This window comes from Mus musculus, chromosome 10 (assembly GCF_000001635.26).
Source record: "Mus musculus strain C57BL/6J chromosome 10, GRCm38.p6 C57BL/6J".
Classification (NCBI taxonomy): Eukaryota; Metazoa; Chordata; class Mammalia; order Rodentia; family Muridae; genus Mus; species Mus musculus.
This window is the reverse complement of record NC_000076.6, coordinates 41518796-41531915: the sequence shown is the minus strand read 5'-3', so window position 1 is coordinate 41531915 and position 13120 is coordinate 41518796. Positions and strand designations below refer to the sequence as shown.

General features: G+C 42.0%; 1 protein-coding gene across 1 annotated transcript; it reads right to left on the bottom strand.

Moving 5' to 3' along the window:
- Window positions 1-873: 873 nt before the first annotated feature.
- On the bottom strand, window positions 874-12416 carry Cd164 (CD164 antigen). Its single transcript, NM_016898.2, has 6 exons — window positions 12216-12416; window positions 9909-9998; window positions 8672-8743; window positions 7771-7809; window positions 5033-5089; window positions 874-3244 (listed from the first exon to the last, which is right to left on the bottom strand). The coding sequence occupies exons 1-6, from the start codon at window positions 12379-12381 to the stop codon at window positions 3075-3077; spliced, it is 594 nt and encodes a 197-aa protein (NP_058594.1). The 5' UTR covers window positions 12382-12416; the 3' UTR covers window positions 874-3074.
- Window positions 12417-13120: the final 704 nt, after the last annotated feature.

The following is a 13120-nucleotide window of genomic DNA, read 5'->3' as shown; positions in this document are numbered from 1 at the left end:
TAAAAAAAAGTGATTTACTACCAATGATGTATCATGAATACAATGGTTTTTGCACTGAAAACAAAATACAATTGAAGTCAGGAGGCAAGATATACAAAAGCTGGATTTACCAACAGACACACTAACAAAAAACCAAACACTAGTGAATTAGAAAGTGCCAATACATACCCTTTGAAAAACAAGTACCCAAGGGCTACCTACAGCAAGTACACAGAATGGGGAGAACACACAAAACCTATCCCACCCTCTACTATTTACTCAATAACCTATGTCAATGTCTTAGGAAGCTTGCTATAAAGTTTTATGTAATTGCCAAATGATAAGGCTAACAGGGAACAAGAGGCAAAGCAGTGAATCCAACCTTTCATCCAGACTTGCAGGGGAGCAGTGAACAACTTTAGTGTAACTCAAGTAATCAAATATAGATGTTCCTGCACACGGTCCAACAGAACCAGACTCCACAGCAGCACATGACACGCTAATCAGAAGCAAAGTTTTACTCCCTATGTACTCAGAACTAAAGGGTAGGATGTAGCTGGCAAGATGGCTCAGTGGAAAAGGGTACTTGTCCAACAACCTGTGTTCAATCCTTGGGACCCACAAAGTTGAAAGAACAACAGGCTCCACAAAAGTAGTCCTGTGACACACTCTCTCACTCACTCTCTCTTGGTTAATGTGAGCTAGACGCATGCCCCTTCCATCAGCCCAACCATCAATCATTCCCATGGTTCTGTTCTCCACTAATTCACAGCCATTAGTTCCCATCTATATACCAGTCTACAGGAACAAAAGAAACAATGGACAACCCAGCCTCAAATGGACAGGTAAGGCAAACACAATGTTAATTTCATAATCAAAATATGACACTTTTGATCAAGAGACTAATAAACATTTATTTTAAATCAGTTTGGTACACATACATATTAGTTTTGTAGTTTAAGGAACTCAAATAGAAACTTCTAAGTCCAGCAGTGTCTGCTTGTGCAGCAAGTATGGCAAAGGTAAAATAAGGTATTTGATAGAACTAGATCCTCAGGACAAATCAGATGAAAACTCTGAAAAGGCTTTTATATACCTTCTGGATTAAAAAACCCAAAATCATTAATGGCTCAAAATACCTTGCTAAAGAAAGATGGTGAAGAGTCAGGGCAGCAGTGAATTCTGTGGCAAGAGCTTTTGTAGAGACTTGCAAAATGTCACTAACTTCCTACAATGTTAGAGCAGTGCTCAAAATTTCAGGAGCTTCAAATTAAGTTACATTCTTAGAAAACTTGCTACATATGCTGACATTTATATGGGGCAAGGAGTCACATGGAGGTAAATGACAAACCAATTTTGCCACCTTTATAAGGAATGGAAATTCTGTGTACTTTTAAAAGAACTTTAGCACTCACTTAAAACTAACAGCTACAGCACTGAAATAGATTTTTGTGAGGAACCTAGAAATTACAATGGAAACATAACTGTGAGGTAAACCTATCTTTCCCCAAAAACCTTTGAAGTCAGAGTTTAAACAAGTAAGGCACTTGAAAACATTAGATATATGTACAAATGTGCAAGTGAAACAAACTAGCTGTACCAGCAAGTGACAAAGAGATAGATTCATTAGTTTCACTTTATGAACCAGCCCACAGCAATCCGCTGTTTCGTATATAAACCCTGGGAACCAAGCGCTGAACTCTGTAACCAAATGAAAGCCCCAAACTTGAATGGCACAGGAAACCAAAAGCCTATTTCCAATTACAGCCTCTAGACGTGTGCAGTGTGTCAGAGGCAAGGGAGAAGTAACTCCAAAACTGAAAACTTAGTGCTTTCAGAAGCAACTGAAGTAAAAGTCTGCATGATTATAATGATAGCACATGGGAACTGAAACCAAGGAGGAAGAAAAGAAGTAAAGGCCCAAGGAAGAGAAAAGCCTATTCAGCCAGGGTATCGTCATTGGAAATCTAGAGCAACCTCTCTCAAACCCTCAGATTTTTTAAGTTACACAGGTCACATCTATTAGAAAACAAAGTGATTGTCTCATTTAAAGAACTAGAAAATGATTCTATCTACAACTACTTCCTTCTTGCCTCATGTAAAAGCCACTTTTCAAGAAAACCTGGTAGGAATCCTTAAGGTATAATATTTGGATACTTTGTGTACAGAGAGAAAGATAAATCAATTTTATGTCTAGTTTAACAGCCCTAAGAAAAATGTTAGATGGTTTGATATAAGGAAGCCTTTCAGCTCTAATTATTCTTTAGCTTCTATTTCTCAGCTCTAGAAAAAACAATGCTTTTAATTAAATATTAACAGTATGTTATCTATAAGCAGATTTCTGCTGCTCACATCAACAGTTACATTCTCAGACCAAGCTTTGCCTCCCACAGTGTGAACACATTTTTCACGACGTCTCAGTCTGTCTTAAGGCACTGTTCTGATTTCTTAATACGGTACACTTTATGAGTATGAACAAGACCTGTTGCAGATTAATGTCTGTGTATCCTTTCTTTAATCTAAATCTGGATTGCCCTGTGTGGCATCTTATTTCTAATATATAAAATACAACTTGTCAAGCATAAAAATTTACTCTAGGGATAGTTTAGTGCTAAACAAATTTAATCTATGTTTGAAGTGATGGCCCTCAATCTGCCTGACGGGTGGTCATTTGGCACTCTTCTCAATTCTGGCCACCAAGTTACACCTGGAACTAGGATGAGAATAACAGCCTTTAGGATTCTAGGGGACTACATTTCAACTGCAGTCAGAAGCTGCCTACACAGGACAGCACTCTCCACCACTTACAGAAGTTACATTTGGCATGTCAGAGGAAAAAACAGTCCCACAGCAGCAGCCATGGTAAACAAAGACGACAGCCACACGGATTCATGCAGAATATTTTAAATATTCCTGATGAACTAAATGGTTTAACTGACTTTTCTTCGAGGATGATGCTCCAAAATATCCTGTATGCATCCTTTGGAAAGGTAAAGATCCTGGAACAGCGTCTTCCATGTGGGACTTCTTCAATATTTTGGTTTCAGTGAGTTGCACAAGTTAACTGCCAGTCCACATTAATTTAACAGGTCTGTTTACAGAGTATGGTAATTTCGTTCTTTAGATTTGCAGAACTTATAGAGAAAGAAAATTACAGCCTGCACACCCAAGACAAGGACGATCCCTCCAATGAAGCTGGCTGCATCAAAGGTCGACTTCCGCTCAGGCTGGGAGGTTGGAGTCAGTGTGGTATTTGTTGTCCCTGCTATGATGATAAACAAAGAATCCTCAGTAAGTATCATGGTATTTATAATTCCCAGACCCCCCAGGCATCAACTGTGCTCCGAGTTATATTCTATACAGGTCTTCCTGAGTCATGTCTTCATAACTAGAATTTATCTCCACTTAAGGCAGAATGCCATCCATCATTCTGTCCAGGACATGATAAGGGTAATACTGCTACAAAGTTTCAAATAGGTAAGAGCTTTTATGGCATATAAACTGTCCCCTTGAAAACTTATCAAATACTTCTAAAACATGCGATAATTTTGTTAATCTACTTTGGTTAATTGTTAAAATAAATGCTTGTTAAAACTTTTTGGTTTTACTAGATAGACAAGGTATTTAAAAATTGAGTTGCTGTTTTTCAAGTTAACAACAAAAATAATAATCTATAATTTCAAAAAACAAAATAACACATAGTTGTAAATATATTCAATAGCATTCTGCTAGTTTATTTTGCATCATGAGAAAGCATTATATAGCCATAAGAAAAACAAATTTGAAAACTAGAATTCCTACAAACAACTCATAAGAAGCTAAAAGTAATGTCAGTTTAATCAATCAGAAGACCATGGAAACTAACGTTACTAAGGGAGTAATATGTTTCAATAGGAAACAAAAAGGCTATGACTGTGTTCAACATTTAAATAAAGTACACTTCACTGTTAAACTAGATCCGAGTCGCTGGGCGTGGTGACGCACGCCTTTAATCCCAGCACTCGGGAGGCAGAGGCAGGTGAATTTCTGAGTTCAAGGCCAGCCTGGTCTACAAAGTGAGTTCCAGGACAGCCAAGGCTATACAGAGAAACCCTGTCTGGGGGGGGGGGGGGGACGACACGGGACGGGGACGGGACGACAAACTAGATCTGAATCATCATCAACTGCAGGCTCTGAAGGTTTTGGTAAGCTGACCAACTTTAACATTAGCCAGGAGTGGAGCTTAATCAGCACTGAAGTTCTAGGCACTAAAAACTTTTCAAACAAGGACAATATTTGGACTGGCCAGATGTCTTGGTCTGTAAGAACATGTATTGTTCTTGCAGAAGACCCAAGCTCAACTCCCAGCACCCACATCAGGCTGCTTATAACTGCTTGTAATTCCAGCTCTAGGGACTGTCCCTAACCTCAGACACATGCACATACACACATGGACATGTAAATAAATAATACAAACAGTTTAAAAAATTCACTGCAAGTATTTTGTATCCTGTGTGTGTGTGTGTGTGTGAGAGAGAGAGAGAGAGAGAGAGAGTGAGAGAGAGAAAGAGAGAGAGAGAGAGAGAGAGAGAGAATATGAATGTGAAAACAGCGGCTTCTATGAAACTGTGAAGTAGCACAAGCAGGAAGCCACAACAAACTTAGGGTAGAAGAGTCCTTGGATCCAAGCAAGTCTAAGAAAACAAGTCTAAGAACAACTTAAGAAAAGTAGAAAGTGCAAATCTTGGCTTTTCAGATTGGTCTAATTAAAAACAATAGTTTTCCTTTCACCAAACCTATTAATGGTACCAACTCCTTCTGAGTAACTTGTAGTCACAAGTCAGATTTAGCATCTGAGTATAGAAGGGTTTTAGAGAAAACATCCTTACTTAGTCTAAAGGGCCAGGCCATAACAAACAGAAAAGGACTCCCGTCGACCATCCGGAGCCAAGCACTGCCTTGGTGTTCTATGTTAAAAGCTGCTTCGGTCCAGAACATCCAAGAGTAGAACTGGACCCTGGTGGCAGCTCAAGAAACACACTGCATCCCTGGTAGTTTATATAGCCCCGATTACCTGATGTGACAACTGAGGGAGTAGGTGTAGGAGAGGAAGGCCGAGTTGTGGGCTTAGCTGGAATGAAAACAAAATGTATTTAACAATCTTAAATTTCTTCCTGGTCTACAAAGTGAGTTCCAGGACAGCCAGGACTATACAGAGAAACCCTGTCTCGAAAAACAAAACAAAACAAAACAAAACAAAACAAAACAAAACAAAACAAAACGAACCTTAAATTTCTAACCTCACAATTATCCTACATGTAGTTTTTAATTTTTAGAGAACAGAAGCCAAATTTAGTTAATGATCCAATATAAGTCCTTACATATATTCTGACACATTCAGCCAGCATAAACTTGCTTTTCTATATATACATGTAAGACACAAAGTCTGCAAGAAGACAAAGAGGAACGAGCCTATTTAGAAAGAGAATTACAGATTTCATTCTTCTATGACAAATTATGTCAGTGTACACAACTGAAATAGACAAGTGAGTGTACTGTAGGCAGGTACCATGCTTTGCTAAGGGGCAGAGTAGGATGCTACACTTTGGAATGCAAAGTCAGTCAAGGACAAGGAAAGCAGGCACAGTTGGGTTCCAACAAAACCTTACTAATTGATTAGCAGTAGCACCCAAGGCTAGCCCAATTTGGATGATACACTCTCCCACTCTGTATGAGGCAAAAGTACCAACTAAACATGAAATGACCTCTGGAAGTAAGCACTTGATTACGAACATCAACTACTAAATGTAGACTCAAAAATCCTTATACCAGTTCTAGAAAAAAATTAAGTTTATACAAATTAATATTTGCCAGGTGTAGTGGTGTATGCCTTTAATCTCAGCACACAAGTTCCAGACCATCCAGGGCTATACAGTGAGACAGTGTTTCAAAAAGCACAGAAAACTTTTAAAATTACAGTTTATTGTGTCTGTGAATCTTCGGATGGGTGAACAGATGGCAGAGGCACAAGTGTTTAAGTCAACTAGCAGCTGGTTTGTTCCTTCTGTCATGTGGGTCTCAGAGATTAAACTCAGGTCACCAGACTTGGTGGCAAATGCTTTTATCTTCTGAGCCATCTTACCAGCCCCCAAGTTCTAACATAAAAGAAAGTTCTGTTCTTCAACAGTAATTATACACCAACATTAGGCTTTAAGACAAATGTAACTAGAGTATGCAGAACTCCCCAAAAGGCATTGCTGGTACTCCAAAGTTAACAGGACCCTAGCAGGCTAATTCTCATTGGACTGTGGTCAAACTTTTAAGTAAGATGTGATAGCCCAGTCACCAAAAGCACTTGCTGTGTAAACCTGCTGACAAGGTTCAATCTCTATACCTATGCAAAGGAAGGGGAAAACTGGCTCCAAGGCTGTCCTATACCTATGCAAAGGAAGGGGAAAACTGGCTCCAAGGCTGTCCTCTTACAGCCTACCTCAGCTCTCTTTTCCCTAGGACAGAGCCCCTTGATGATCCCCCTAGTTATCCAATACTAACTGGCCAGTCCTGAAATCATATACATACAAGAAACACTAAACGGACAAGGCAAGTTGTGTACACACAGACACACCCTGAACCCCAAGGACCACATGACCCCTAAAGGAAGTAATGACACAATTGCTACATTAGAAGGTATGATCATTCTAACACTTTTATTTCCTTTTGTAGTTTAGCTTTAAAAATGAAATGTTATCAACTTCTTTTCAATCTTAAGATACTAGTTTTATGTGATGTTATGGGGAAAAATCCTATAGATTTGATATTTGGTTTTCACTATCCACTCTTGAAGTTAGATGAAAGTTAATTCTTCACAAAGAGTCCATTAAGCTGTATTTGGTAGTGTCTGCAGGTTTCTGTAGCATATACATTTCTACTATAGCCGACTTCAAGCCTACTTTGGTCTTTTACTCTGCACAGGCCATAACAACACATTTATTAAAGTAGAAGTCTGGTCATGACAAGGTTAGAGACCATCTAAGTCTCTTCAACAAGGCACACAGGGGTCCCTCAGTTTCGCTTCTGACTGTCAGGTGCAGCAAACACACTGTCACTGAGCACAAGATACTTAACATTTATGTCACTGTCCCCTCTCATCTCCACTCTGTGAACCACCCTGCTTCGTCTGGCATTGATCTCCCCATACTTCCCAGGGCTGCCATTTCTGCCCCACTCAATACACACCAACCTACAAATTTCCAACGTACAGTGAGTGCTCTCTGACTTTACTCACCTATCTGATAGCAACAAAGGACTGGCTAAGTTCCTCATCTCGGCTAGGTCTTGCCTGGAATAAACGGTTCACCACTACTACTCCCTTAAGACTTTCACTGTATGAGTGAGATTAACTAATTGTCCAACCATGAGTATAAGGAGAAAGTACAGCACCATCTAACAGTAAAAGGGAAAAAACTCCAAAACACCTAACTCATCCATTTTCATATAGAATACACATGCTCAGTTATATATGTAAAAAGACTCAAGATAAGTAATTTCTAAAAACATTCAGGCATACTGTTTAGTAATGGGAACTGTGTTATGAAGCAGCCACATAAGGCAGTTCAAGGGCTCAACGTACTAAGTAAACCTGTTGAGAGTCACTAAAACCAAAATATTTCCAAGAGTTATATATACCATCACAAAGGATACACATTTACACTGCTACTGTGGCCCACAAATAAATAACATCTCTTAGCTAGTAGGCTATCAACAGGTCTTTAAAAATCCACAAGGAACAAGAAAAAAATCATCTAGTATTACCTGTAGAATTGGTTGGCACTGGAGTGGTAGGAGGTATTACTGAAAAAGAAAGACAATAAGTTGTGTAAAGTAAGCTGTAACAACAGTTCCCACTCTCAGAGTACAACTTGTTTAGTTTTGCAACATAAACATCATTCTTGGATGAGCCAGCTCCCCATACCCAACATCAGTTTCCTTCCTTAGAAACGAAATCATCACTTTTTGTGGCATCTCACTTCCCCATAAGACATTTCTAGGCATGCTCACAGCTAATTAGCCACACACAGCTTCTAACAAAGATCTACAAGATGGATACAGGCCTTACGTTTTCTTTCCCTTCTTTCAGGCAGGGGGGTGGGGGGAAACATCAATGTAATGATTGGAACATGAATACCCACTTTAGACAGGAAAGGTTTAAGCCATTTTTGAGAAATGACAGAAAGACTGAGTCCCTTGTTTGATTTCCCCATAACTTATAGCAACATCAGAAGAAACAATTCATCTGGTCATGGCTACTGCTAATCCCGTACTTGGGAAGTAGAGGCAGGAGGACCTGGAGTTCACAGTGACACAGATGATTCAAGGCAAGAATGAACAACAGGAGGGTGGAGATGAAGGAGAAGGACCAGTTGTTTCAATTAGGATTTTTCAGGGTAAAGAGTAAAAGCCAGAGTTCCTCAAATACAAAAGACAGAAGTTTACTTAGCTGTAACGCTTAAAAGGAAGGAACCGAACATTAGTCAATTCAACAAAACAAAGCAGGAAATGAAGACTTACAGCTGAATCATGAAACCAGGAATTAAACTACCATCCTTTTTATCACCAGGAACAGGCTACTGGTGTCTACATGTTAACATCGAGGGCAGTAATGACTTTACCACCCATGCAGCCACGTTCCCAAACAGCTCAAGTGAAAACTTACCAGAACACAAGTCAGTGCGGTTCACCTGGGAACAATTACTTAATGGTTCATTTGCACAATAGGTCTTATTTGCTATGAAAAAGAGAGACAGAGAGCAATTATTCACTTATACTACACCTGTGGCTTTGCTTCTACGCTCCAGAACACGCTAAAACAAAACAAAACAAAACAAAAACAAAAAAACAAGCCCAATTAGGCTGGTATACTTCTGCGACCATGACCCTAGCACTCTGGAAGGGATGGATGCACAAGGATCTCAAGGTCTCAAGCTGAAACCGCTTTAGTGCATAGTAGGACTTTTGTTTTTTTTAAAGACTAAAAAAACAATAAAAACTGTTATTCCTTTCCCATTGTCTTAGAGACAAATTCAAAAGTCACTTGAATATACTGAACAGACTAACCAGCTAAAATCTACAAGGGTATGTAGTCAAACTGTTTCAACAGAGGTAGTAGGGAGAGGGTCCGCAGAAGCAGTCCCTGAAGTTCCTACATATTGCACATGAGCAGGAGAGAGCACACCCTGAAGTTCTACTGCATAGCTTAACACACTTGTACTACGAAAAAGCTAACTCCCAACCAATAGTCTAATGAGTGTTCTGAACTCTATGTGCTACTTCCAATATTCACAGAGTAAAGGAACTTAACACGGGACTCTTGTTTTTACTGAAACAAACAAACAAACAAACCAAAAATATGATTTCTATACCTCCAGGGAAGCCAAAGCCAATCCTAACAAATCTTTAATAGAAGGTTTTTCAGATAGAGAAAGCTGCAAGTACCTTACCTTAAGGGAAACAGAGTAATCTATGTTATATTAAAATTCTAAGAGAAATCTTATATTTCAACAGACTTCTATCTAGCTCACAGCCTTCAAATATTGCTAAGTTACTGAACTTAACTCACAAAAGCACAGAAAGCAACTCTCCCTTCTTATTGCTCCTTCACAGCTAAGCATTCAACAGCTCTCCACAAGGTCTACAATTTATCTCCCAAAACAAATGACTCCATTTCCAAAGGAACTGTAATCCTTCTGAGGCTCTGAAATCTCTCTTCCTTTAAAAGCTACTAAATCTCAGCAGTCGAGTTTATGAAATCAAAAGGGGGAGGGGAGAGATTTCCAAGGAAAATGTTAAGAAACTATGGAAGTCCTGAATTTAGAAAATAAATACTTCACACTACCTTAAATATTCTACAGAATATTCAAGAATATAGAGCTTGTGACCACAAAGTTTCTTACCTTCTTGGCAATGTAACCAAAAGCAGGTAATATTATTAGTAAAGGTGGCATTAACACAGGAAACACAGCTGTTGAAGCTCGCACAGGTTTCTGAGGGGAAATTATGAAATCAATGAATTGACATTTCATTAGTTTGCTCTACATCTATTTTCAACAGTAAGCGTTAGATATAGTTTTAAAAATTAATAATTCTTCAAAATAGTCAAACTTAATAAACTGGTATAAGACATTTCAAGCATGGTTCAGGAAATTAATATTGACGACCTGAGTTCAATCCCCCAGACGCACAAGGTGGAAGGAGAGAACCAATGTTGTCTTCTGACCTCCATTTGCATGCTGGGGCAGGAAGTGTGTTCACATACATGTACATACACACGAATATTAAACAATTATTTAAGCCTGGGGTAGTGTAATCCCAGCACTTCAGAGGGAGAAGCAGAAGATCTCTGAGTTCCAGACAGAGTGGGTTCCACAGCTGGTGGGAGTATACAGTACTAGGAAGTGACTGTCAGCCAATCCTTCACAAGACTGAAGATACATTCATGGACTCTCAAGATAAAACAGTAAACACTAGAACATCAACACAGAGAAGCCACTGCCTCCAAACACCAGAGAAACAAGTTTTAATAAAGCGCGTAAGCTTGAAAAAATTCAACTCGAACAGAAACAAGCCAATCTCAATAGATTTTGTCTTCATCGGTGATTTGACTTCCACAGTCTTCTCTACAACCTGGAAATGCTCCTAAAGGGGCCACTGTCATATATGTGCCCGACAGCAATCCAAACCTGTGGGTCCTGACCCCTCTGGGGGTGTGGGTGAGTGGAACAGCCCTTTCACAGGGGCCTGCTAAGACCATCTGCCTATCATATTTACATTAGGATTCAAAACAAGCAACACAATTAGTTACAAAGTGGCAACAAAACAACTGTATGGTTGGGGCTTCGGGAACACTAAACCAAACAATCCAGAAATTAGAATTTAGCAGGCCAGAATGGAGCTAAGTTCCTTTCTTTTCTAGAAACTAGTCGCCTGCACCATTCTCCTTTGCTGAAGCCCTGGATCTCAACACGTATTTACTGCAAACAGGACACGAAGAACCATTCATAAAGTACTCGTTCTTAAGACACGCTGTTCACAACAGTGTAGCCTGATAATGGATGCAGCCTTCGGAATGCTGCAGCTAACCCCGTAATTGCCAGAAAACACAAGTTATCTCCTCTGTGGGCATTTCAATTATACAAGGCAATTAACTTGTATTTCCAGGCTTCTCTTAAAACAATATGAAGAACCCACACATTACAAGTCTGGGAGGAAATTGTCAAGTAGGTAGGAGTCAAACAATATTTTACTTTATCACTTTAACCGTGATAGAGATTCCCAGAACTGTTCTGTAATTTACTTTGTTCATTTAAAAATATCTGTTACCCTAGCATCCTTCTAACAAAAAATCGGGAACTACTTAGTTTTATTCATATTAAAAAAAAAAAAAAAAAAAAAAAACCAAAACCCTAGAGAAGGCACTAGGACAAGTCAATCTTTAGGTTGAGAAGCGCAGTTACTAGATTAAGAGCAATAACCAACTTAAAGCACGTCGTGTTTTCACCTCATTACTTCAAATTTACCTTCTGTCTCATTTGCGTCGTCACGGCCTATGCCAATTTGTACAAGCCTTAACGAACCCTAGAGTTGAACAAAAGGCGTGTTCCTTGATCGGATTTCAGAAAAACGGACAGACTGAATTTCAACCTAACTCCACAGCCTTAAAACACAGGCCCCCGGGAGATCACATCTTGCTCTTTATATGTCCCTAGGTTTCACTTCTCATCATCCGCCACAAGCCTCGTTCTTCCCTTACCACTCAAATCTCAGATACAGCCAACACCGCTCAGCTAAGTCAACGTGAAGTTACAGGAGGCTCGCTGGTGGGAGGGGGCAAAGGGACACCCAACTCATCTCTAAATGTCCCCCACCTATCCCGAACTCCTTCATTAGAAACTTCCGGAGAAGTTTCGAGGGGAGGACAAGAGTCTGTCCCACGAGCCCAAAGTTTGCGCACCCCGCCGACCGCGGGGCGCGTCGCCTCGTCCAATTACTCCTAACTGCCACCGCGGAAGCAAGCCACGTCGCCGTCCCGAGCTGCGGCGCGGAGTTACCAGGCGCTTGGGGGGATGGCGCCTCTGAGGGCAACGCTCGCGGCCTAGCTCGCCTGTCGCCTTCGCCCCCCACCCCGTCGGGCCGCCGTCCTCCGGCCGGGCGGCCATGTTGCGCGAGTCCCCACCGGCTCGGCGCGTGCGGCGGGCGCCCACCTGGTAGCACGGTGGGCATTTGCGTCGTCGGGACCACTTTGGTGGTCGTGGTCGGCACCTCGGTCACGTTGGGAGCCAGGGTGGTGATGTTGGGCTGCGCGGCCGAGACGCAGAGCACGGCGAGGCAGGTGGCGGCCCAGAGCAGTCGGCGGGAGGAGCCCGACATTGTGTCTTCAGCCCAGGCGTCCGGGAGAAAAGCTGCGGCAAAGCAGGCTCCGTCTAGCACTGCGTCCCTGCGGCGCCGCCCCCCGAGAAGCCCGCCCCGCGGGAGCGCGCGCCGGTCACGTGAGCAGCCCGGCGGGGCGGGGCGGAACGGGCGAGACCACTAGGAAGCCGGCCGGAGGGAGAGAAGCGGCCGCGGAGACCTCTAGGGCAGCAGTCCGTGCGTCGCAAGCCGTCCTTCTTGTCCTGGGAGGATCACGCGCGGCACAATGGAGCTTTCCTCACATCTGCACCACGGATGATCTCCCCCCGCCCTGGCAAGGATGGAACTGCCCACGTGACGTAGCGAGGGGCGTCCACCTGCGCCGCCTGGGAGGCGGGCCGCGAGGTGTCACGTGACCCCTCGGTAGCGCGCTGCGGGTAAGAAGCCCGGAGGCTCTGAGACCGCTGAGCTTGAGTTCTGCTGACCGCGCTCGCCTAGGGCTCTGTAGGAGCCGCCTTTTCTTCCGTGAAGCTTGATTTATTTTTAAGTGTGAATTTTTGTTTTTGAGAGTTCGGGGACTCAGTAATGACGGAACCACGGGATCCAAGAGTTTGCCGGGCCACTGGTTCAGTGCCCGTAGCTGTGGGTGGGACCGAAAGTGATCTGTCCCGGACGCTTCCTTGTCGTAACCGCCACCGGTGCCCTTGCCTCACCTGCTTCTTCCGAGTCACTCAGAGATCCGCAGTAGGGATCGATCTGT

Excerpts from the sequence above, each read along its gene's own strand:
- Cd164 (NM_016898.2), bottom strand. The coding sequence starts at position 12,381 with ATGTCGGGCTCCTCCCGCCGACTGCTCTGGGCCGCCACCTGCCTCGCC. Across the intron at positions 9,999-12,215 it reads AATGCCCACCGTGCTACCAG|AAACCTGTGCGAGCTTCAAC; the intron begins GTGGGCGCCCGC and ends ATTTCCCCTCAG. Across the intron at positions 3,245-5,032 it reads TCCCTCAGTTGTCACATCAG|CAGGGACAACAAATACCACA; the intron begins GTAATCGGGGCT and ends TTATCATCATAG.